We start from the raw sequence: 25,723 nt of genomic DNA on the forward strand, positions 1-25,723 counted from the left end.
CCCCGCGCACCCCGCCCCGCGCCAGGCCGCCGCCGCCGCGGAGCCTGCACATTCGGGGCGGCAGATTCCACACGGAGGAGGCCCCGGGGGCGGCGTTCTGGGAGTCCTGACAGCACCGGTCCCCCTCCCTTCGTTTTGGAAATGAGCGCGTTTTAGGGCAAAAGGAAAACACAGTAAATCCGTAAACCTCAAAGGGGCACACGATTTTTAATTTTTTTTTAAAGTTCTGCTTTTAAACCACGAGCGGATCAGACGATTCGCCACAGCACTGCTGGCAGGACGCTGTTCCCGCCAAGACACTCGAGGTAAAGGGTGTAGGGATGTCCTCAGAGGAGAAGGCTTTTGGAGTCGGGAGTGACTGGCCAGGGCTTTGGCTTATACTCGGACAGGGCTTTAGTGCTGTGTCGCCCTGGAGTGCTCGAAGTGCGGAAAGTGCGGGCGCGAATTTATAGTCAGCCGGCCTGGGAGGGGGGGGTGCGGGGGGGCGGAAGCAGCTGGAGCTGCCCCCGGGGGGTGTGGGTGCAGGTGGGCTGCCGCCGGCATCCCTGGGTGCCAGCTTCTGAATCTTCAGAAGGGGAGGGCTCTGGTGGCTTTCTTGGGAGCGGGCTGTGCCAGCTGCTCACCTGCTTCTTGCCCTAGAAGGGGCCTGGGTTCTGTTCACTGGCCCTGCAGCCCCCTAAGTCTAAAGAGGCACCTGGCAAGTGACCCTTGGTTTGCAGGGTGGTGGGGAGAGAACAAGCACCTCCAGGCAGATCACCTGTGTGGTCGGTATTAGACGTGTGGCTTCAGCCAACTATGGCTTACCATGTTTGAACTTTGTTTGTTCACTCTGCAGTGTTTGCCCAAGGAACATGTTGGAATGACCCAGGAAAATGAAGTTGAACATCTGTGAGTCACAGATCAGGGCAATCACGAATTTTGCAAATCACACACCTCTTTGATTAGGTGTGCCTAGTGTTACTGGCAAAGGAGGTAGCCTTGCGGTGTTTACAACAGCTGATGAGCCAGCGTTTGGGGGAATGTGGTTGGAGTTTGAGTTATTTGGACAATGGTCCAGTTGAAGGAACTGACAGCTTTATAACAGCTTTTCAAGGCTTCTCCTAAGATGAAGATGTTGAACCTATACTTCCCATTAGTGCTTGATTTTCAAATTATGACTGATTCTTATTTTTATCAAGTTCTGGAAAAGACCAAGACACTAAAGAAAGAGCCGTCCCAATGCTAATCCTGTGGTAGGGTCTCTTAATTTTGTTATAGTATTAATGGGAACTCAGGTGATCTCAGGTATAAAGTTTGTAGTTTGCTAGTATATTTATTACCAGAGTTTTTGTATCATCAAATTAGTGTGGGTTTTTTTTTTTTTTTTGGTTTTTTTTTTTGTGGTTGTTACTTTTGTCTCTTTTTCTCAGAAAATAATTCCGTTCTAAAGTTTGGTAACACAAGTAGACTCTTAATTGAGTTAACATTAGTACTTCTTTAATGATACAATCATTTTGCCATGTTGGAAGACACTGTTTTGGAAGAAGACATCTGGGAATATAAATCCAAAAGAAAGCTAAAGTCAGTACTTTCAAGTAGTTCTGAGAATATCCCAAAATCTGTTGGAAAAGCAACAGATGGAAAATACCCATCAAAACGAAACAGAAGTAAGAAAAGAACTGTAGTAGCTAAAGAGAAGGCAAAGGACCCAGAAGTGTGCTTGGGAGACACCGATAATGAGGTTTCTGTAGCTTCTAGTCAGGATTCTAGTTGTGGAGATGGTACCCAGCAGTCCCAAGACAAGGAAACCACCCCTGGAAAGCGGTGTAAGACTCACAAAAACCAAGTGTCTCCAAAGGTACGTCCCGTTTATGATGGACACTGTCCAAACTGCCAAATGCCTTTTTCCTCATTACTGGGCCAGACACCTCGATGGCATGTTTTTGAGTGCTTGGATTCTCCACCAGTCTCTGAAACAGGTAAGATTACAAAAATTATAGTAGTCTTTAATAATCTGAAAGACCTGCATTAGGCCAGATGTCTCAGTTCAGGGAAGTGTGTAGACCAAATAAACCAAAAGAGAGATGAGACACTACAAATATAAATGACTTACCCTAGAAGGTAACAAGATCATGCACTTCACTCTTCTTGAGATGGGTGAAAAGATAATAGACAATGGTAAAGAATATTGCAAAGTTGAAAACTATTTAATGCATTATTTCATAAAAGTCCCTACATAGCTCAATCTTATTTGTCATATATGCCAACTGAACACTTATTCAAGATGCTTCCTTTTATTTTCTTGACTCACAATGACCTCGTAAGTGGAATTGACATTTTATAGGGTTCTTAAGAGGAAAACAGCTTGACCGTTTTGTTATCTTTTAAGAGTATTCTGAGTATAGTGCAGTCTTCTAAATATGGTTATGTTGGATTCATTATGCTAATGTACAGGAAGAACAGGGAAATAATCTTAGGTTATTAGGATTCTAATAATAAAAATTCCCAGATGACAAGTAATGCTATGTTTTTATTATGCTTTAAAATATATGGTAAATGTCATGTTTAGCATATAGAAAATCCTACCTGGAGTATATGGAAATGGTTGGTATGATGATTTGTATATTTTAAAGTTACCATATATATCATAAACATATTTTAAAATCAAAGAATTAAAATTCAGCAAAATAAAAATAATGTTCCGTATGGCTTTCATGGTAACTATGATTCAGAAGACATTTTATTAACCTCAAGCTCTATTTTAAAATTCTGCATGAATATGCAAAAGCACTTTTTAAAAAATTTTGTATTGCCTTTCTTCTAAAAGTGCAATAAGTGAAAGCCCCATCAAAAGCTAGTAATTTCTTTTTAAGTGTCTAAAAAATAGAACTGGAAGTTGGAGTCCCATGGTGAGCACCTTAGGATCAAATATCATACATATAACCACCTCTAAGAGATTTTTCTTTTGGTTTTTCACTGACTAAACTACTTTGAATAGAATCTCAGATGAACTGCCCTTGATTTGAATTCCACTCTATATCAAATACTTCCATGATGTGGTTTAAAGTTATTTTAAGTAATGAAGTTTTCTAATATAACATCGTGTAGGGGGGGACATGTTTTGATAAGTCTGGAGATTTGCATATAAGGGCATATGCCAAGATGGTTAAAAGATGTTTCTCTATCATGATAGTATGACAGGGAATAGTTTCCAGATTATTAAAATCTTATTGACCAGTTGTCAAATTGCATATCAAATCTCAGAACACAATTGTTAATAATAATAATTATTATTATTGTATAGTATGAATAAAATAATGGAACCGAATTTGGTACTACAATTGTCCTAAAACTGTTGGGTTGTAAGATAAATGCTGGGGTAGAACTTCAGTTTTGTGTGAGATAGACCAGTTTTCTTTATACTTTCTTGCCTGAGCAATATAGCACACTAGTCAAACTGGTGTTATCAATTTTTAGGACCTATTTAAGAAATATTTAGTGCAAACATGATATGCATTTTGAAGGAGCTCATTTGTGAGAATTATTCCAGGAGTAGAGGGGAGGGAGGTTTTGCCTTAAAAAGTTATGTTTGAGGAAAGAAAGGTTATTGAAAAGAAATTTAAGAGTATTTGATTTAAAAAATAATAACCAGCACTTTGCAAAAGCATGCTGGATTAGTGTTATTTTTGCTGACCTTTAATTATTTAAAGATAACTTGTCCTAAAGCCGTAATGTGAGACTGATGACTTCCTATTTAGGAGTTAATTTATAGTGATAATGCTGTCAAAGCTTAGTCTGTGCTTTGAATCTGTGACACATTTTTCTTTATTAAAATTTTCAGAGTGTCCTGATGGTCTTCTGTGTACCTCAACAATTCCTTCTCATTACAAGAAATACACTCACCTTCTGCTGGCTCAAAGCAGGGCTAGTAATAGTCCTTTCAGCAGTCCAGCCCACAGGTCAGCTGACAGTTTCACTGAGCCTAATTCCCACTTTCCTTATAACCCGGAGGAAGGATGGTCTCTGTATCAGAAACAAACCAAAAACTTAAATGTTTCAACTGATGCTTTGCTAGTGACGCAGTGCCTAAGAAACTCTCAGTCTCCAACTGAAACCAATAAAAAGATTTCCTCTTCCACAAATAGCCAAACCTCCCAGCAAGCTCCTCACTTTACAGAATTTGTTAATAATGGCAAACTAGGAGTTGGTTTGCTCCTTGATGAAGAATTAGGCAGCCAAAACAGCTCAGAACACATAAATTTGCCATTGCCAGAAAATGACTTAAGCAACTGTGAAATTTCCTATTCACCACTGCAAAGTGATGAGGAAAGTTTTGATGGAGATGAAGAGCTGGCTGAGTCCCAACAGGAAATGTTTTTCACAGAAAGCTCTAAAGATGGCAGCCTAGGAGAAAATGACAACAGCTTCACATCAGTTAAACTCCACGGTCCCTTAGACCAGAAAGAGAACTGCCCCAAAGTGAACAGCTTAACTCACAATAAATACAGTGAAGAATTGTACAAATGCAGCCTTCTAAATGATTCATCTCCAGGTAGGTTCCAGAATGAGAGAATTATAATATGTGATGATTCAGCAACTTCTAATGGTGATTTTTTGTTGTTTCCACCTGCGTTAGTAGAGGGACCTATCTCTAGTTATCCAGCTGCTAAAGCAAAAGCTGACAAGCCAGAACTCCTCTCATCTCAGTCAAATAAACAGAAACAGGTAGTTGAAGAATCAGGTGCTCATAATCAGATCTCCCTTCCCTTATTTAAGAGTAAAATGTCAAAATCTTTTGAAAGCCAGGGAGAAGGGTGTCTTTCTTTCCATCCAACCCAAAATAAAATTAGAGAATCACCAAGTAAGAACTTCAATGCTAAGAATGATGCTAATACAGAATATATCTGCAGAAGGGCATTAGATGGCATGCTGGACAGTAAAGTTTCAAAGACACAGAAATTTTCTAGTGCTCCTGCTGCTGCTAAGCCTTTGAAAATACCGCCATCCAGTCCTACCTCTAATGCAGCACAACCGTCTGCCAAGGCCATGAAACAAATGGATATTGGTGTGTATTTTGGACTACCACCCAAGAAAAAGGAGGAGAAAATGCCAGGGAAAAGTGCATTAGAAGCAGTGAACTCAAGTCCAAATCAAAAGAGATCCCGGCAGTGCAAGAGGAAAGCAGAAAAATCTTTAAGTGATTTAGAATTCGATTCACAGAATTTAAATGAGAGTCAGCTGTCTGTGGAATTATCTAGTCCAAGGTCACAGCATCAAAGAAAGAGACGTAAAAAGTCAGATTCACTTCAGGAAGGAGCATATCAGAAGAAGTCAGGTCACCTTATTAATACAGAATCTGAAGCAGTCAATTTAAGTAAAGACATACCAGCTCCTGGCAGGCGGTGGAGAGGGAAAACAAAAATCCCAGAGCCATATAACATGAGAGAAATAAGAAAGAGGACATGTCCATTCTATAAGAAAATACCTGGTAAGTTGAAATATTAGTGCTAAATATAAAGAACCAATTTGTTTAAATTTCATGGTCATTGCCAGAAAGAGAGAGTGGGGGTGGGGGGAAATGTAAACAACTTTTTGTATATGTTTCATTGGCTTTTACTTTTAAATACTTCACTAATCTGTAGCATAGATGTTTAACTTTTTTGTTCCATTCAATTAAGCAAACTCTTATTAAACATTTCTATGCAAGTCCCTGTACTAATTAGGTAGATTAAACATTTGACAAAGATTAGCAAAAATCAGCTTAATCCAGAAGGTGGAAAGTTTCTCTGTGGTACTAAAAGCTTATCTCTAAGCATGAACGAGAAATACAAAGTACTAAATAGCTTTAAACAAGGAAAATGCCACAGGTTGTACATGTCATAAGACATGCCAGAAAATTTAAATCATTAACATTTAGCTTCTCAGCCTTTTTATATTCTTACAACTTCTCATGCCTTCAAAGATGAGTTAGTAAAACAATATGTACTGAAGTGGATTTTATTGAAGAAACCTTTAACTTTTTTGAAAAGACTATAAAAGATACCACCAAGACATACTTGGTTTCCGAAAGATTTTTCTCCCCAATTTTACTGGTTTGCCAGTTATTTATACAACAGTATTTTGGGATTATACAATTACTTCACAGCTCCATATGTGTGCGTGCTTCTCACCTTCCACCAGCGAACCTGGTGCCAGCACCTAGTTGCCTGTCCCCCTCACTCCCTCCTTCCTCCTCATGTACCCCCTCTGATAATCATTATATTTTTCACAGGCTCTAAGAATTATTTTTTGGTATGCTTTTCCAGTTTGTTTTCTTTGGTTATATATATTGAGCAAATGAGCAAAGCCATCTGGTAACTGTTTTTCACTTTCTGACTTAATTGGTTTAGAATAACCACCTCACCATCCATCCATTTGTCCTTCAAGGCACTATTTCATCTTTTTTAATAGCTGAGTAATGTGCTGTTGTGTCCATGTCCCACAATTTCTCTTTCCAGTCATCTGTTGAGAGGCACATAGGTTGGCTCCACAACTTGGCAATTGTGGGTAGCGCTGCTGTGAGCATAGTGCAGAAATCTTGTAGTATTAGTGTTTTCATGAGCTTTGGATAAATATCTAGAAATGGTACTGCTGGAACATATGGTATTTCCATTTTAATTTTTTTGAGGCATCTCCATACCATTTTCCACAGAGATGACACCAAGTTCCACCCCCATCAGCAGTGAAAGAGAGTTCCGCTTTCTCCATTTCCTCTCCTTTTGTTTTTTTTTTTTTCCAGTCTTTTTGATGTTGGCCATTGCCTTATTAATCATATAGGAGTGAGGTAATATCTGTGGTGGTTTCAATTTGCATTTCCTTTATAAGAAATGATATTGAGCATTTTTTCACGTGCCTGTGCCTTTCATAGGCCATTTCTAGTACATTATTGATATTATAGGTCTGTGGTTTATTCAGAATATTCACATAGAGATTAGCATTTGTGTGCATCATCATACCAATTTTGTATTTAATGATTGTTTTGATTACTTTTCTGCATTATAGTGGCCTTCATGCTAGTATGCCACATGCTGATGAGCCTCAACAGAATTGTGAAGCTCTCCTACCTTTCTTGTACATCCTGCTCAACACAGTGGTTTATTTCTTTCATGAGCACATTTCAGAATAGCCCAATACTTTGTTTTTTTCATTATTACCCTTTTAGGGAGGCTTTTGTAGACATATTTTTTTTTTTGCTTCCCTCCCACCTCTACCCTCTTTGCCCCCACAGTGAAATCCAAATACTACAACTACTGCTACGTATCTGGTGTTGTACTGTGACCTTCAGAGGGCCACAAACTATTGTATAATGACTTGGGTCTTCAACCATCTTTGCCCTCTTAAAAGCACATCACTGTCACTCCCATTAGGGATTTCTATTTTAGAAGTTAGCATTCTCCTTTTGTTGATTTTGTTATGTATAGTTATTCATAAAAAATAGTTTATACTAGGGCAATCAGTAGGAAGCTGCGTATCTCATTGTCATCTTTAGTGTCTCCTTTTTTTTTTTTTTTTGTGGGACCCTTGCTGGCGGCCGGGGATCGAACCGGCGCTGCCGAGGCTGTGGGCAGCCTCACAACCCAGCACTCAACCACTGTGCCACCAGAGGAGGCTCTTTAGTGTCTCCTTTTTGCTGAATTTTAAAAAAATTCTGTAATGATTTAAATGCTTTAAGTTTTAAAATTAAATTATAGAATTAAATTGGAAATGAGATGTAGAGATGTGAGAGGGTCACAACGTATAGTCACGTGGGTACATTTGCTTCGTGAGCTGTCACTCAAGCTGGCACATTGGTGTTTCCATTGCAGGAACTGGCTTTACAGTGGATGCCTTCCAGTATGGGCCGGTTGAAGGTTGCACCGCCTATTTTCTCACCCATTTTCACTCTGATCACTATGCTGGATTGTCTAAACACTTCACCCTTCCAGTTTATTGTAGTGAGGTAAGTTTTAGTTTTCTGAACTCTGAGCTTGTGGAATGCAGTGAACTCCTATGCCATTTGGTTTACCTCATGGTGGATTGAAAAATACCTAAATTCATTCAGTAAACATGTATTGAGTGCCTAAAAAGGTATTTTAGGCAAAACACCTAGCTGCGAAGAGCTTACAGCCCTCGGGAGACATTCACCAGTAATACCACCAGGGAATAAGCATTGTGGTAGGAAAGTGAGCAGGAAAATGGAAATGTGAACTGCATGAGGTAAGGAGGAAAGAGGACTTTACTCTGTCCCAGGCCAAGACCTCCAACTAATTATTAAAAGATGAACATTGCAGTGCTTAAAGGCTTTAGTTAGAAATTTATATAATCCTCATAGCACTCTTGAATTAGCTCCTTTCTGTTATTCAAACAACTGAATTTTGGAGAGGTTAAGTTATATGCCTCATGTCACAAAGCTGGTGATGGCAGAACCAGAATTTGAACACAGATCTGTCCACTCTCAGCATCAGGTCCTTTGAACCAGGGCGAGAGCAGAGTTTGTGTAATGGCACAGGTGCCTGGAAGATGTACCCATTCCAGGCTCTCAGGTAATTCAGAGCCGCTCAACCCACAGTAGCTAATGAGAGCAGATAAATCTGCAGAAATGGGCAGGGGCCTGATCTCAAAGGGTTTTTTATGTGATGCTGGGGAGGACGGACTTTTCCCAGGAGAGGGAGCGTCAGTGACAGTATTTGAGCAAAGTTGTAACTCATTTTAGGAAAGCAAGTGGCCGAACAGGGAGATTATTAAGATGCTTGGGCTCTTAACTAGGTATGATTTAAGACTTTAGTGTTTTACTGTATCAGCAATAAATACATCCTGTCTTGCAGATAACTGGAAATTTGTTGAAGAGCAAACTTCATGTGCAAGAACAATATATCCATCCATTGCCAATGGACACTAAATGTACAGTAAATGGTATCAGTGTTGTTTTACTTGACGCCAACCAGTAAGTATGATAGTAATCGTTGTAGTAGTCTTATTTTTCAAATATTCAAAAGAACACCTTGGCGTGATTATTTAAGAATGTTTTATTAAATAATCAATTATTGTTAATATTAAAATTATTATTTTATTAAATAATTAATTATTAATAATTAATTATCACTAATAATTATTATTTGATGTTTTATTAAATAATTAATTTATTAAAACTGGTATGCTTCATACTAGTATGTATAAACTATGTATATAAACATGTTTCTCATTTTGGAAAAAAAAACCTCAATTACAGAATCAGAAATTAAATGTAGAGCAGTCCTCTAAATGTTATTTAACCATTTTTTAATCCAGTTAAAATTACTATGCTTGACATCTGAGATTCCCTCTTTTTAACTTTTGTTTTAGTATTTTTAACATGTTAAAATGTTCTGCTGTTCTCTATTTCCTTTAGTGTCACTTACATAAATTAACAGCTTGTATCCTATTCAAGTAGAGTGATTTTTCTCCTTTAAGCATTTCTTCAGGCTTTTGATACTAAAGACTGGAAGATTTCTTTCCTGGATATGGTTTCCATTTATCCCCTTAATTCTTTCTTAATGATAAAGTACTGTCAGTATTCATGTTCCCAAGATGATTTATTAACTATGCTTCTTTCAACTTTCGTAGAGTGTTAACCTCCCTAACCTTAGAGATCATAGATGTTTAGAGAATTAAAATTGAAACTGAATCTAGGTCTTCTAATACCAAAACCAGTGCTATTTTTCAGGTTGCCATTCAGTTTTTATTTGTTAATTGTGCTGCTGTTTCTTTCTTTCATCACTGATCATGACAACTTAAGGTCTAATTTTTTTATGTTAACTTTATTGAGGTATAGTTTACATAAATAAAATACACCATTTTAAGTATTTGTTGAATCCATGTAATTACTGTCACAATGAAAATACAGAAAATGTTCCCCAGCCCAAAACATTTTCTTTCTTCCCAGTGGAGTGGCCCAAGAAATCACTGATCTGTTCGTATCACTATGGATTAGATTTGTGTTTCCAAGGGATTCATTTGGATGAAATCACACAGTATCCTCACACAGTATCCCAGCATCTGTCACTCATCATGTTTCTGAGATTTGTCCACACTGTCACATGTAACAGTAGTTTTTCTCTCCTCACTGAGCCAAGCTCTTGTGTGGGCACGCTGCAGTTTGCTTTCCACCCACCTCTTGATGGACGACTGACTTTCTGTTGTTGGTCTTGTGTCTCAGCACCTTGCTAAATTTGCCCATTAGTTGTATTAGGTTTTTGCTAGATTCTTGAAAATATTCTGCGTATACATTCTACATATACTAAATAAAGACAATTTTGTTTTACTTTTTAATTTCTGTTCAGAGAAGCGTCTTCCCTCTCATTTGTTGTACAGATTCAGCCCTTTAGTACAGTGTTGAATAGCTATGGTGAGAGCAGACACTCTGCCTTATTCCTGATCTTAAGGGGAAAGCACTGCGTCCTTCCATCCAGCACGACATTACCAGCAGGTTTCAGAGATGCCTTTTATCAGGATGATAGTGATCGACTTTTGAAAGTTAAACCAGCCTTGCATCTCTGGGATGCTAATATTTTGTTAAAGAGTTTTGTGTCTGTTTTCATGATAGATGTTGGTCTGTAGTTTTTGTTTTTTGTTTTTTTTTTTTAAAGAGATTCATTTATTATTTATTTATTTATACAAGCACTGGGTGCAGTCAGACGCGCAGGAGGGTGAGAGAATTCACCAGAGCCAAGGCGGGGAGCAGAGCAGGCAGAAGGACCGAAGTACACTGCTGAGGGGAGCAGCGGGCGGCAGGAGAGGTCTGCGCGCCATGTGGGACCCTCCACCGGTGGCCGGGGAGCAGCCGGGGATCGAACTGGCGCTGCAGAGGCTGCAGGCAGCTTCGCAACCCAGCGCTCAACCGCTGCGCCACCGGGGAGGCCCGGTCTGTAGTTTTTGATAATGCTTTCGCTGTTTTTGATATCAGGGTAATGTTGGCCTCGTAAAATATTATGTCCTCTCTTTTCTGAAAAATGTTATGTAGTAGTATTACTTCTTCCACAAGTATTGGAAAGCCGTTGGGGTCTGTATATTTGGGGTAGGGTGGTAAGGTGATGGTTTCAACTACAAGTGAATTATTCCCTGTGTTTTTTCTAGAATTCAAAAAGAAAATTCCATGTGTTTGAGCAATAATTTCCTTACCCTTGCATCAGGGATCCCCAGAACCATCTTTAAATTCATTGACTCACTAGAAGGACTCACAGGACATGGAAAGCTGTCGTACTCATGGTTGTAGCTTATCATGGCTGAAGGGTATAGACTGAAATCAGCAGAGGGAAAAGGCAAATGGGGCCAAAGTCCAGGAGAAACCGGCACGTTTCCAGGAGCCCTGGTCCAGTGCAGTGGCAGAGATGCGCCTGATTCTCCCAGCAGCAGTGTGTAGCAGAGCATGTGAAGTGTTGCCAACCTGGCAGGCTCACTGGAGCCTGGTGTCCAGGGCTGTCATTACATGTCAGTCGTGTACACATGGCAGTGCCAGGTGACTGACCTCAGTGACTTAAGTCCCCCAGAACAAAAACAGGTTTTCACCAGAGATCACGCTGTTAGCATAAACTGTCTGATCAAACCAGTAACATGTGGCCCATTGCGTCAGACACACAGGATGCTCTTATCAGCAAAGACTCAGAAATCATCTCCTATGGCCAGCTGAGGGCTAGTCCCAAAGACAGGCCTTTCTGGGGAATGTGTGAGTTTGAGTACCCCAGGCCTGCTGGATTAATCCTTTCTTCTCTATTTGTTTTTTTAACCACATAAGTACCCTGGGAGTGCTGTGTGTCCTCGCAGCACAATGCTGTTGTTGTGGTCAGCTGGTAAAGTGTATTCACTTGTTCATCTTGATTAAGTCCCCTCCCTTTCAGTGTTCTGCCCGTGTAAAGAACATTCCTTTGCATGTTTGTGTTCAGCTGTCCAGGAGCAGTGATGATCCTTTTTTATCTTCCGAATGGTCATGTCATCTTGCACACCGGCGACTTCAGAGCTGACCCCAGCATGGAGCGTTCTTTTCTGGCGGGTCAGAAAGTCCACACACTTTACCTGGATACCACGTGAGAGAAGCTTTGTTTGCTTTCTTTCCCTGCTGATGTTTTCCCCCCATATGCTTTGAATTAATTAGAGCATTGCTTAGGTCGTCAGAATGATTAGGTCATCATTATTATTATTGTCAATCATTTTTTCAAGGCTATTTTATCAGAGGGATGCTGTTTGGAAAAAAAAAAGTATGTATTGCTTAAGCACAAATTTGGGATGACATGTTCTTAACTTACAAAGGCTCAAATTTTTTGTGATTTCCTTTTGAAGGTATGTCTTACATTAGAATCTTGTTAATGAGACAAGGAAGAATACTTTGGGGGCAAACTTTAGGAACACATCCTTTTGGGTTCAAAGTATCTATGTAACAATAAAGTATGACTGTGGGGAGAAAACAGAGACCAAAATACAATTCTGCTTCTGAATAGTCCAGTTATTTTGTTCCTTTTTTCAAAAGATAATTATAAGAGACAACTTTGAATTCCTAATTAATATAAACATAATCATATAGGTCATTATCTTTTTATTATACATTACTGGTTTCAAATATATGTGTATAAGAGTCTTAGGGTTTATCTTTTCTTGGGTATTATTGTATTGAGGCAAGCTCAAATAAATCTGTTGGATTCTTGTAATATTATATGTATTTCTGTATTTCCTGAGAAGAAAACAATGTGAATATTAATAATTTAAAACTACTTCATTAAATTTGTTTAGCTTCATTATTTTAATCATTTTTTTATTAAATCAGAATTCTTTAGTTCAAAGATAATCTTTCAGTGTTATTTTCTTGATTATAATTGGGGTTTAAAAAATATGCTGAGGTTTATATAGTTAGCTAACTAAAATAGCTAACTGGCGAGACATATGCCTAAAGAAAAAAAGACAGTTTCTTAATTTGAGGGTGATAAAAGAAATATATTGAAAAAAGTATATTAAAAAGAAATATAGTGAAAAGTTATATTGGTCATCAGAAATGATCAATAGCTGGCAACATTTTAATAACAGGCAGTGAGATATGCAATGATGTTAATATATTATACTGCCTTTGTATATAATTTTGCCAAAGCAGGTTTTATAAAACAGCATCCAACTTAATGCTATTGCTTTCTTGTTCTTTTTTTAGTAAGTACCATATTTCCACATTACAGGTATTGCAGCCCAGAATACTCCTTTCCGTCTCAGCAAGAGGTTATCCAGTTTGCCATCAACACTGCCTTTGAGGCTGTAACTCTAAACCCACGTGCTCTTGTTGTCTGTGGTACTTATTCTATTGGAAAAGAGAAAGTCTTCCTAGGTGACTGTATCTAATTTACATTAATATATTATAAAGATCAGATTCTTTTTGCATAAAGCCCTTTCAGGCTCTATTATTGCACTTGATAATTATTTCCTGAAGTGGTTCAAATATGACCTTTGAAATAGAAGGACAGGTTTAAAGGAGTTGGATTCATTTAAAATTTGAAAGACTTAACAGAAATGTGATAAATGTGTTTAGGTGGCCTTTATATCTGTCAGATGTTTATGGAGCAAATGCCCATGCAGTTTGTTTTTTGATAAACTTTGAAAGGTGACCAGTGCATAGTTATGCTACTACATTCTTCAGGGTAAACATCAGATCACTGTAGAGCACTGTTTTAATTTTTGTTCTTTGATGATTTCTGGATAAGTAACTGTAGTTTGTCTAGGTAGTGATGTACTGTCTGCAAAGTACTTCTTAACTACTTCTTAACTATGATCATATAATGTCAAGTCTTAAGATAGGAATGGATAAAGCCTCCCTATTAGGTTCCTGTGCTTCCTCCTACCCTGTTCTAGAAAAAGTTTGCAATTTTTAAATAGCAGGGCTTCAAAAGTAGATTGTTTTTTACATTTTTCTAGACAGTTAACCAAAAGAATTATTCAGCCTTTTTGGAATGTTATGGCAAAATGTGAAAGCTTTTGAATTTCATTTTATTTGGTAAATTCCTGTTGTAAAATTTGCTTATATTGTAATTTTATTATTTTTCATAATCTGTAATTTTACTGTTTTTACCTTTTCCTTTGCCTATAGCTATTGCTGATGTTTTAGGTTCAAAAGTGGGAATGTCCCGAGAAAAATATAAAACGTTACAGTGCCTCAATATACCAGAAATTAAATCTCTCATCACTACAGACATGGGCAGTTCACTGGTTCACCTTCTCCCAATGATGCAAATTAACTTTAAGGTAAGCATTCAAGAGGTATGTCCTTCTAGGATGAGCTGGAAAAAGGTAATCTGGTGGCTGTGAACTGGAACCCCACTTACCTGCCTTTGTAATTCAATTATAGTAAAGTCACCAGCAGTAATCTTTACTCTTGAAAATCTTTTAAGGAGAACTGAATATATTTTTAGTTTGTTTGTGTGTTCAGCGGAATAAAATTACTTAGACACCAGCAGAAGTTTAGGAACTAGAGAGCTGTCATAAACGAAGAAACACAGAAAAGCACACAGCAGTCTTGTTGCTCGCACCTACTTTTGAGATAGTTTCCACTTCTTCCTGGGAGAGTGGGCAATGAGTGGGAAATTCTAAGTTCTGACTTTTGGTGGGGCTGTTATTCTGAATTGATATTAAGCTCCCGTATCATTGATGTGTCTTGGAAATGTGCTTGCTCTGAGGATTGAATGAAATTGTGGAATTAACTCCAAGAGAGAGTCCAAGAGAGAGTTCTGGTGATAGTTCTGAGGCATAAACTGAGATACATATGACAAGAACTCCCTTTGATTTAGGAGCTTTTTCATTAGATGTATTCATGTCAAGATTTAGTCCTATCACTAGCATTTGGACAGCTAGCAATGGAACCTGTATACTAAAACTATTTAGAATTATAATGTACGTGTAAAAAGTTATTTTAATTATTTGCTGTAAGTTCATGAAATAACTTTTATGGAGCTTTTCAAAATAGCTTATAGATGATGAGAGTTATAAAAAGTTAAGGAAGGACAGATGGTTTCCATTTTAAAAATACCCAGGAGGTAGGGTTTGTTCACATCTCCCCCCAGCACTGTAAGCTTTTCCAGGAACTGAAAGCTGTCTCTCTTCCACCATACAGACAGCAAGACATGACATAAGAGTGAAACAAATACTTACTGGATCAATGAATAAGTAGATGAAAGAATGGATTTGTCTTTGTTTTCTTCATAACTTAATAACAACATCTTCTAAAACATTTTAATAATTCCAAGTATAATTAAGGAACAGAAAGGAGAATTGGAAATCCAAGATGATGCTATCTGTAGTTTAGATTTCATTTTAAATACAACTAAGATTTTATTATAAATTTATACTAAGTCTTTGAAACTCTGAGTTTAGTCTGAACACCAAAAGTATTAGACTTTTTTTTATCCTTCATGCCATTTTTATCTTAGTCGGATTTCTCTTATTTTTCAAGGATAATACTTTGCTCATTAATTTCCTAAGAATTATTTCAGATGGCATCACTTCTGATGGCTTTAGTTTGGAAAATTCTATTCTACACAAAACTTATGTACCAGCATGAAAAGCTTTGAAATGATTAGAGTTCATGTTTAAAGGGTGAAAAAGTAATTAGCATTCGTGTTTAAAGGGTGAACACCTGAGCAGAGTACTGCTATCCATCTTCAAAATATGTCTATGTTGACTGTGATGTCACTTTTATAGAGTTGTTACCATCTTTATATGCATCTGTCGATCCTCTGTTGGCACATATGCATGGGACTATATCTGGGTGGCTCTTCCCTGTGTACACATGAGTGTCTCTAATATCCTAACAGTTTATCTAATGTCCCAGTAGGGTTTGGACAGGTGTGTGAGTTGGGGTTTTGTTTTGTTTTGTCTTTGTAGCTCTGAATTGTAATTTTTTAATGCACTTTACTTATGTTGAAAGTTGCCTCATTATACTGTTCTTACGACAATACTTGTCTAATTTTAGGTAGTAAAAGGGAAAATGATTTTATTTTTTGGAAGCATAGCACTAGATTGTTGCAAGTTAATAGTTACCAAGTAAAAACTTCCTGTGACTATGCTGAGATAACATCTCCAGTCATTCTGTTGTATTCTGCAAAACCCATTTTCACTGACCATTCAATATCGTATTTTTATTCAACAGGGTTTACAGAGTCATTTGGAGAAGTGTGGTAGGAAATATAATCAAATTTTGGCTTTTCGACCCACGGGATGGACACATTCTAATAAATTTACTAGTGTATCAGACATCATTCCCCAGACCAAAGGAAACATTTCAATATATGGTATGGTTATTAAGTTTTTAATGTTTGTAATTGCTTTGCATTTAAAAAAATGAGCTATAAAAGTAAGATCTGAGGAAAACAGGTAGAACAGAATCCTTAACAATTCAAGAGTTTCAAATTGCTCTACACACTCTCAACCTGTATCTAGTACATTGTGACCTGACAGGAAGGCGTGTGACTAGTCTGGATCATTTCATTTGTGGGCTCAGTGATATGAGAGGAAATCGTAGAAGAGGTTGATCTGGGGGGGAGGTGTCGAGGGCAGGGGGTTGTGGGGAGGGTAGTGTGTGTAGTGGAAGTTTAGGTGACATGTGAAACCAAACGAAGTCAACAGCAGGAGTTGCAGACTTGACTTTCTTGCTTGGAGGAGGGCTTTCTTGCCATTATTCTCAGAAATTGGCTTATTATAATAATGACTAATGGGAACATTTTGATGTCTTTCGACTAGTGACTTTCAGCCTCTGAAGAGTCAGGACCCTTTCTCCTATTCTATGTGGGACTTGATCTTCAGTGAAGAAGATAAAGGGATTTTTAGGACTTAAATTTATTTTCTTTTTGCTTATTTTTTATGTGTGCAAAGCTTGGGGACTGAAATCTGCTTACTTGATCTGAAAATCATGAGTTTCCTAATGATTCCAGGGTTTTCTTGAAATCCATAGCTGAGCCAAGTGCTTAAAAAAACGAATTATTTTCTCCCCTCAGGTGTAGTCCCCATAATTCTCCCACCACCACGGCACCCGTGACTGTCACCATAGTCCCTTGTGCCCTTTCTTCCCCTGTTTTGACCTCCCTCCCTCCCTCTCCCCTGCTGTGGGCTTCAGGTCCATGGCTTGCCTGAAAATTTTGTCTTTTTCCTGATCAGTTTCCCTATATCCCTCCTGTAAGTGAGACCATCTGATATTTTTCTTTTTCCTTCTGACTTACTTTGCTTAGAGCAATCCCTCCCAGCTCCATCCACGTTGCCACAAATGGCACAAGTTTATCTTTCTTGATTGCTGAGTAGTTTTCCATTATGTGTATATACCATATCTTCTTGATCCATGAAAAGAAGAATTATTTTAAAACGAATGAAAGTCTAATTATAATTAAGAATCTCTACAAATGCACATTATTAGGTATCTACATAGAAAAGTAATAGAATTTTTTAATTCTATTTTTGTTTTGAATTTTTGTATTATTATAAAACGTATTAACAAATTTCCTTATCATAAATGAAGTACCAGGGAGTTTTCGACAAAAATACTCTGGATTGTTTTTTTTCTCTATTTTATTTTAAGCTTGTGCGTTTTTTTTAAATTAATTTGATTTTTTTGTAGACACTATTTTTTCTTTTCTATTGCAGGAATTCCTTATAGTGAACACAGCAGCTACAAAGAAATGAAACGTTTTGTTCAGTGGCTGAAGCCCCAGCAAATCATACCCACCGTGAATGTTGGTACCTTAGAATCTAGGAGAACAATGGAGAACTATTTTAAAGAGTGGAAACTAGAAGCTGGATATTGATATGGCCTGAAAGGACTCAGAATTAGTTAAGCAAGTTAGGTGCAGCTTATAAGTAGTTCAATATTTAGTGATATGGAATAAACTTGAAATAAATGTGAAAAACCTTATGAAGGTCACTCACATTGTTTATTCTCTTATTTATATTTGAACAACATGGTTATAGTGCTGAGTGCCTCTCAGCATCACCAGTGAAATGGAGACCCTTTATTCCTTGCCCCTCCCCATGGGGCAGTTATGTTCTGTATCCAGTGTCATATGAGGAAACAAAGGCAGGTCCAGGGACCAAAAGGATTCACATATTCATAGACTAAAACTTCATATTCATAGACTGAAACTTTTATATGATATATATACTTAAATAAAACATAATCTTACAATTGCTGTCATTTCCTTTGGTTTTTAGAATTTATAACCGTGATGGTCGTATAATTTTATACATCTTAACAAAAATAATTCAACATTTGACTCCATAAAAGATGATCCAAAGAGCCTAGATAATCACCCAATAAAGAATGGAGAAAAGTGCATGTTTACTCAAGACGTCAGGTAAATACAAGTTTAGAATGCAGTGTTGTTGGTTTTTTTTAAGTGAGATTATATTATTTGTGACTCTTCATCTCTCCAACACATATTGAGGAGCTGATCCAAAAGCAGAATCTTGGGCCAATGCATGTTAAAAATGTTTTTATGTGGTATAAGTAAGAGAACAGTTAGCATAATGAAGGCATACATGTGTGTAGCATATTCTTGCATTCTAACAATGAAATTAATAGGTGGATTTCTTAAATGTCTCATGAAAGTTATTTTCAGTAACAGTTTTAGTCACCAGAAGGATAGTATGCTCCATGAACTTTATTTTCATGGACTTGGATTCTAGTTTTTATGGAGATAAGAGTTACAGAGATCATAGTTCCAGGAGGAAATACTTTTAAGGGCACAGTAATGATTTTTGCTTAATTGTTCTTATTTGACTTTACACATTGACATTATTTTAACTTGTTTGGGCTTGGTGTTTTAAACTTTGTATATTATTAAGAGTTATAATTAGAAAATATTTTCCTAATTAAGTATGTAATTAAATTAAATAAAATATAGTCTAAATATAGGTATTTTTTAACATAGGGGATATGGTCAAGTCTTTTGGGATCAATTTTATTTATTATTGGAATGATAGTTTACATTGAAACGTAAATAGTATATTTACATTTCAGAGAGTACATATTAAAGAACTTCCAGATTCATCAATATAGAACTAATTAGTACCCATTTGGTGAAGCACCAAAACCCAGATTCTTTGAGATCCTTCCCCAACCTCCTACCCGCCCCTCACTGTGTACTATAAATACTTTTAGGATAGGGTCCATATCTTCATTTTATAATTTAAAACCTTTTTCACTGTCTGGTCCAGAGGCAGTTCAAATAAAATAAATTCTTGAATGAATCCAAGAATTTGAATCCAAAATTATTTTACATTTTGCTCAGCTGAAAATAGTCTTTTCCAGAAGAACCACTGAAAACAAAAGTACAGCTGCCAAGTTGATTGTTTTGATACATTAAAATGTCCAGTTCAGTGTAGAAACAGTTTAGAAAATAAGCTTACTTTGTGTGTCAAGATCTATCACTTTAGTTTGTCCCTGAAGTCAGGCACTGATTATTTGGATTATCCTTCCAGGGACTTATATTCTATGAATCAACATTTTTTTGCTGATTAATTGCTATATGCCCCACACATTCTTGGTGTAGGGAAATTAAGATAAGAATAATTCAATCTCCAATTATTTATTGAGTAACTTTTCTGTTTAGGGTGAAAGACTTACAAACATGTGCTTTTTTAGGGGATTCTTGCATAAATCAAATCTCAAACATCAGAGAACTTTGATGAGGAAAGAAAGACACGTTTCTAGGTGCTGTAAGGTGAAGTCATGAAAAATGGCTTAATACCAACATGCCATGGGCCCACTTAAAAGGGAGAAATTAAATCTGATAAGGAAGGGGCCATAGAACATATGCCTTAACACGGTCCAGAGAAGACTGGAGAGCCATCAAAAGGACAGCTAGCTCCTGAAGGTGTGCAGTATGAGTGAGGAGGAAGAACTTTGAGTCATCCCTCACACTTGTGTTGATGTGTGAAGCTGAAGTTAGAAAGGATAGGTGGGAGAAGAAAGCAAAGATCTGGTAGGCATACTGAAGAATTTGGAGGCTTTTCTGGAGAGAATAGAGAATTTTTGAAGATTTGAGGGCAGTCACATATAATATTTACATTTTGGGAATGAAGAAAAAGTGAGTGAGGTGAAATACACGTATATACACGTATAGACATGAACAATAGGTACAGTGCATGTAATATATATTATACCTTGACCATTCTTGCCTTAGAGGAATTTAGCATTTCATGCTTAGGAGACAAATGTGTGGTTTTATATCCTGAGAAGGGCTTGGGGTAGGTTGGAAGTATATGAGCGAATTGGTGAAATAGAATTCACGAGACTAATTTAGAAACAAAATATTATGTAAATAATTCATGAACGATCAAACTTGGCTTATGTAAGTGTTGCCCTTGTATATTTGGATGGGATTTTGTGGTTTAAATCCCTGCAGAACTATAGATTACTTTGGAATTCAAAAGCACCTAAAATACTATTTGTTTTGTCTTAAATAGGATGACTTTTTTCTAAAGAAAAAAGTTTAGTAAAGTCAGATACATGATCTGTATAAGCCTGTCATTTCAAAATGGAAAGCAGGAGCTTAAGATCATAAAATGGCATCAAAGCAGTGCTTTAATACACCATTAGATAATGTTATTAAAACTTTTTTTAAGTTTGTTGGAAAGAACTGTTTTTGGACTTCCTGCCAAGGTTCTGAGCTCTGATTACCTATCACATAGGATAAGCAGATAAAACTGTAAATGAACTAAAAGCAACAGTGTCTGGAAGGGGAATAAATGCCAAATACCCTTGTTTGCTAAATCAGCCAATTTTTAAAATTAGTGTCCTTTATCCATGGAAAGAGTGATAATTCTTGTTTTGTTATGGTTTGGGTTTTTAAAATCTCTTTTTTGGGATATATAATTCACATACCCTATCATTCATCCATGTGAAGTGTGCAATTCAATTTTTTTAGTGTATATACAGCTGTATATCCATCACCATAATTAATTTTATATTATCACCCAAAAAAGAAACCCCATACCCATTAACAGTTACAGTCTTTTCTTCCCCTCTGCCAGTCCCCTCCCTTTTTTCACTTGAAGATGATGATGATTCATGAAGACTTGCCTGTAATTTTGGTCCAATGAGAATTATTTGAATAAATAGCAGGGTGAATTGTTAGTGTGTATCTGTGTTCCAGGTATGAAATGGTGGTGTGAAGTGTAGGTAAGACAGACTGCCTCAGCTTGCCGAAAGAAAGCAAAATGATCTTTAAGATTTTAAGTTGGAAAGGAAGATGTGAGCTAGGAGGGTTTCAACTATCAGGATAGATAACACCAGCTGATTTTGAATAAGAAAGACCATTTATAAAAAATGGTCCACATTGTTGATGTGAAAATATAAATGTAAATCTTTATCCAGTTTTTAACTTTTGAAATTACAGCATGCTATTTATGATCTATGAAAGCTGGATAATGAAATAACTTCTTTGGGTCCTGTTCAGCCCTAAATCCTATAATTCTGTAATTCCTGTTTTACATCAAGTTTTTTTATGTTTTAAACAACGCAGCTATTCACATGTCATGAATCAAAAATCAGTCAAGGAGATTTTCTTTTTATTTCAAAGTTGTTAACTTTTATATAAGGGCTCTATATTTATCCCAGGTTATGTCCTGGTAATTTATTCATATTGTTAAAATTTTTAACAAGTTTCTGACAAAGAACAGGTGAGATAAGTCAGGACTCATTAAAGGTTCAGCATAAAGCTCTTCACCATTTGAGGTCCCTGGACAAGAGGAAATAGATTTGTCCCTTGCTGGGAAAAATAAACAATTGAGAAATGTTAAATATCCATTTACTATATATATGCTTCTCTGCTAGGGATAGTACTAAAGACTAACAGTGCTAGCTAGCCTTTTCAGCTGCTCAATATTTAATGATAGAAGCTAGACTTTTTTTTAAAATACATAGCATGAAAAATTTATTTGAATCCCCATTGAGTGACTTAATTTATTCATTCAGAAACCACTTATTGGATGCTAATTATGTGTAAGACACTGTGCTGGAGAGAGGAAGAGGCTTGTTTTCCTTAGAGAAGTCTTCGGGGACCAGGGAACATTTGAAGTGGGATTTTTAGCAGTATAATTGGGATGCTCACAGGGAAGATGAAAGCTTAGGATGGCCATTATATTTTTAAAGAAGACATAGATGGCTGTAAATAAAAGCTTCCTTTTTAGGGAAAGGTAGGTAGTATCCATATACCCAGCAAATACTTAATGTCCACAAAAATATTTCAGGCAGTAACCAGAGCAATTCAAAAACAATAAAAAAGCTAGAGATGCTGCTACAGCAGGTGGAAAATACAAAGTATTTGAGAAATCACAATACGTCATAGGTAGTGCAATAGTGTGGGCAGAGGCACTGTCTACCTGGGAGCTGAAAGATGAGAATAGCCCATTGAAGTCTCGCCAGCTCACCATCCCCTCCTGGCCATTCGTCACATTCCAAAGAAAACAACCTGATTAACAGTGTTGAATGAATGTTGAAAGATTATAGGATTGAAGGGGGACTGGTATTTCCTCCCTATGGTTTCTATAGGCTTGGTCCAGTCCTTCCTCACAGCTATTTAATGAGGAGTTACACCTTTACCTTAAGAACAGAGAGGAGTTGTTCGTATGTAAAGCAGAGGTGGTACGATAAGATTGATTTTAAGTTATTTTCTCTCCCTGTATTGTGTATTGAATTAGAGGAGCTTTTAGGAAGCTGATGAGGCAATCAAGGCAAGAAATGATGGTCCCTAAAGTAGGAAAATGGCAGTGGGGTTAGAGAACAGGGGGCTGCCTCAAGAACCACAGGGCACTGTTAGCAGGACTGGGGTGGGGTGGGGAGTGTGTTCATGAGTCTAAGCTCCAGGAGGACAAGGGTGGTTTGACCTTTTCTCCACTTAGCCCATTTTCTGGTAATTTTGACCATCAGAAATAAGTTGTGATTAAGCCAGAGGACAAAAAACCAAGAATGAGGCTCAGAAGGCTGTGTAGGATAACAGAGGAGCCACTGAGCAGTGACCAGAGGGCCAGAGGAAGTTGGTTTGGGCATTTGGGGGTAAGGCAGTCAGGGAACAGCTGCATCTTCATGGCTAAGATTCTGGCTCCAATGAGTTTGAGAGTCACTAGCATGAAGATGAATTAGCGAGGGAATAAGATTTTATTAGGTTAGGAGAAAATATATGGTGAAAGGAGAAGACAGGACCTTCTGAGCAACTCCCAATTAAAGGGCAGGAGTCCCATGAAGGAGAATAGCAAAATAGCTAGTAACTAGAGAGGTAGGACGGAGCACTGGTGTCAAGAAAAAGGAACAATCAGTGTGAGCAATGCTGCCATAGAGAAATAAGGTCTGCTCTGAAAATGCCTGTTATATTTAAAACAAAGAAATTGTTAGTGATGATCACTTGTGAATTTTAGAATATACAGGTAATGTGATGATTGGGAGCTATTTTATTGTGTTCAGGAGATTAATGGAGTGATCTACTACCTTTTCTTCCTTTTTAGTTTTTCTGCCTATAATTTGAATGCCTGTCTGAACTTGTACTCTCTGCAAAGTTGTCACCTTCTTATCACAGTTCCAGTGACTGGTTTGGCAGCAGGAAGGTTTTCCACTTGGTCACTTTGTAATCAGTGCTCTATCAGGAAGCTGCCCAGGACTTGTTTGTGCTAGTTCAGAATGTGGCTCCCACAGAATCACCAAATACTTGGCTTGCCCTGCTTTATGTCCACATCCACAGTTCCTGTGTGTCTCTTTCATCTTCCCTGAAACAAAGATACACATACACACAGTAAAAACTCAGAAAAGGATAATATTATGTAACATTACAAATGACATCACCTTCATGTTCTTGATTATTGATCGACATTTGGATTATGTGTTTTCCCTCATTTTCTTGGGTCAGCATATGGTTATTTCCTGCATGTAGCTCTTCCCCTTCTTTTTTCCCTTGTCATCCATTCTTTTTTTTTTTTAATAATAACTTCATAGTATTATTACTTTAATTTTACAATTAACCAGTCTTGTTTCCTGCCTTTATTTGAACCACATGAAATGTCTCTCTGCCATCTTTCCCATCTTGTATTTTGTGATTTTCTCTTTGTAATAGTTATTGCAAGCCATAAATGATTTGGTAAATTAAATAGAGATATAAGAGCATGATTGTTTTGTGATAGAGTGTACAGCAATATGTTCCTAATTACGTGCCTCCTGTTGTGTGACTGAATTAAAACATTCATCCAAAAGATACTTTACTGAGCATATTCTGGATGCCATGTACATACTGTAGATTCCAACATCAGATACCCTAGAAGCTATTCAATACGTCTGTGAATGAAGGGGGAACTGCAGTCATTCTTCACTGACAGGGGAGTTGGAGGAGAGGATGAGATGAGATTAGACCTCACAGTAGGGAAACCCTGGAGATGAAGCCAGGACAGTGTTCTAAGAGGAAATGTTGGTCTCTGCTATAGCAGTTTAGATGGAGCAGATGAAGTGATGGAGGGTAGGTCTTGAGTAACTTTTAGAGATGAACATGAGCGTGTCAAGCATTGCCACTCCATGGCTCTTTGATGATGAAAACTTTTGATTGGAGTGGCCACAAACCCAAGGGGAGAACTTTTTGAGCTTCAATTCAAGATGGCGAAATTTGCCAAGTGACCTCAGAACTCTAACACCATTTCATGACAGTACTGCAGAAAGAGTCATTGGTAGCAATTAATTTAGGATTCTTTGAGAAGAGATGTTGCTTATGCAACAAGTATGGTAATGGAAACTTTGATTTAATGTCCAAAACTAATTCAGGCCTGATTCTATCACTAATTTTATAATCTTGTGCAAATTAATTCATTTTCCTGGATTGTTGAACGTAGGTCTCAGTTCCCTCTACTGGAATGAGAGAGCTAATTGAACTCTAGATGATCTTTTATAATTCTATGAATCTATTTACTCAGTTGCTATTTTTTTCCAGAGTTTTTCTTGCTTTTCCAGGGTTTAGTCAAGCTAATTGTCACAATGAATGTGCTCTATAATAAAATATGTCAGATGAGAAAATGTTTTCAGCCAGTTTATTTGGTTTACTTATTACTTAATCTTCATTTTTAAATTTTTCTTGTATATAAACAGAAGAAATTCCTCCAGTTTGTTTTTGGGACCTTGGAGACAGAGCAATGGATGAATCAGTTTCTTAAAGTGGAATTGACTAAAATGAGGCCGGGTGCCAATAGCAACAGAATAGCCCATCAGGAAATGAATAAAAGAGTCGATGAGCAGAACGTGTTCCTGCCTGAGCATACCTAGAGCATAGTGAGCAAACAGGGCAGAACAAATTCATAAATGCAGATTATAATGTTGATAAGCAATGTGTAGATGTAAATAATTCATAGGGCCTATGTATTACATCAATTGCCAAACAATGACATATAGCTCAGAGCTGCGGGTTAGTGATGCAGTGAATTCAAAGGCTTTGGCAGATCTCTGGGGCCTCTTTGGTGATTTCATGGGTTGATAATACTCTCCAGTATCTGCTCCCCCACTGCTCCATCCACTGATGGCCCAAGGGGCACCAATGAAAAGGATACATTTAAAGATCTGAGGTGTCTTTGGGGAGAATTAGAAAATGAAGTGTATAGAAATTGAATCACCTTAAGTAAGAACTGCCATTTTCTACTTATAAAATTTTTTCCTTTCATTGAATTAAAATAGCCAGGTTCTCAGATGGAAAATGGGTTAACTCCCTATTAG

At 37.3% G+C, this 25,723-nt stretch overlaps 1 protein-coding gene across 4 annotated transcripts; it reads left to right on the top strand.

Moving 5' to 3' along the window:
• Window positions 1-44: 44 nt before the first annotated feature.
• On the top strand, window positions 45-25,274 carry DCLRE1A (DNA cross-link repair 1A). Of its 4 annotated transcripts, none has more exons than XR_008549849.1 (11): window positions 45-305; window positions 836-1,958; window positions 3,821-5,467; window positions 7,824-7,957; window positions 8,823-8,941; window positions 11,916-12,056; window positions 13,191-13,336; window positions 14,093-14,247; window positions 16,148-16,289; window positions 17,632-18,338; window positions 25,106-25,274. XR_008549849.1 is itself a non-coding variant. In XM_037496104.2 (10 exons), the coding sequence occupies exons 2-10, from the start codon at window positions 1,499-1,501 to the stop codon at window positions 17,790-17,792; spliced, it is 3,105 nt and encodes a 1,034-aa protein (XP_037352001.1). In that variant the 5' UTR covers window positions 45-305; window positions 836-1,498; the 3' UTR covers window positions 17,793-18,806. The 4 variants fall into 4 exon arrangements, 1 of the variants encoding a protein (XP_037352001.1); XR_008549850.1 differs by lacking the exon at window positions 25,106-25,274 and adding an exon at window positions 23,488-25,028; XR_008549851.1 differs by lacking the exon at window positions 45-305 and adding an exon at window positions 312-423.
• Window positions 25,275-25,723: the final 449 nt, after the last annotated feature.

The sequence above is a fragment of the Talpa occidentalis genome, unplaced genomic scaffold (genome assembly GCF_014898055.3).
Source record: "Talpa occidentalis isolate TD23 unplaced genomic scaffold, MPIMG_talOcc4v2.1 talOcc4.8, whole genome shotgun sequence".
Classification (NCBI taxonomy): Eukaryota; Metazoa; Chordata; class Mammalia; order Eulipotyphla; family Talpidae; genus Talpa; species Talpa occidentalis.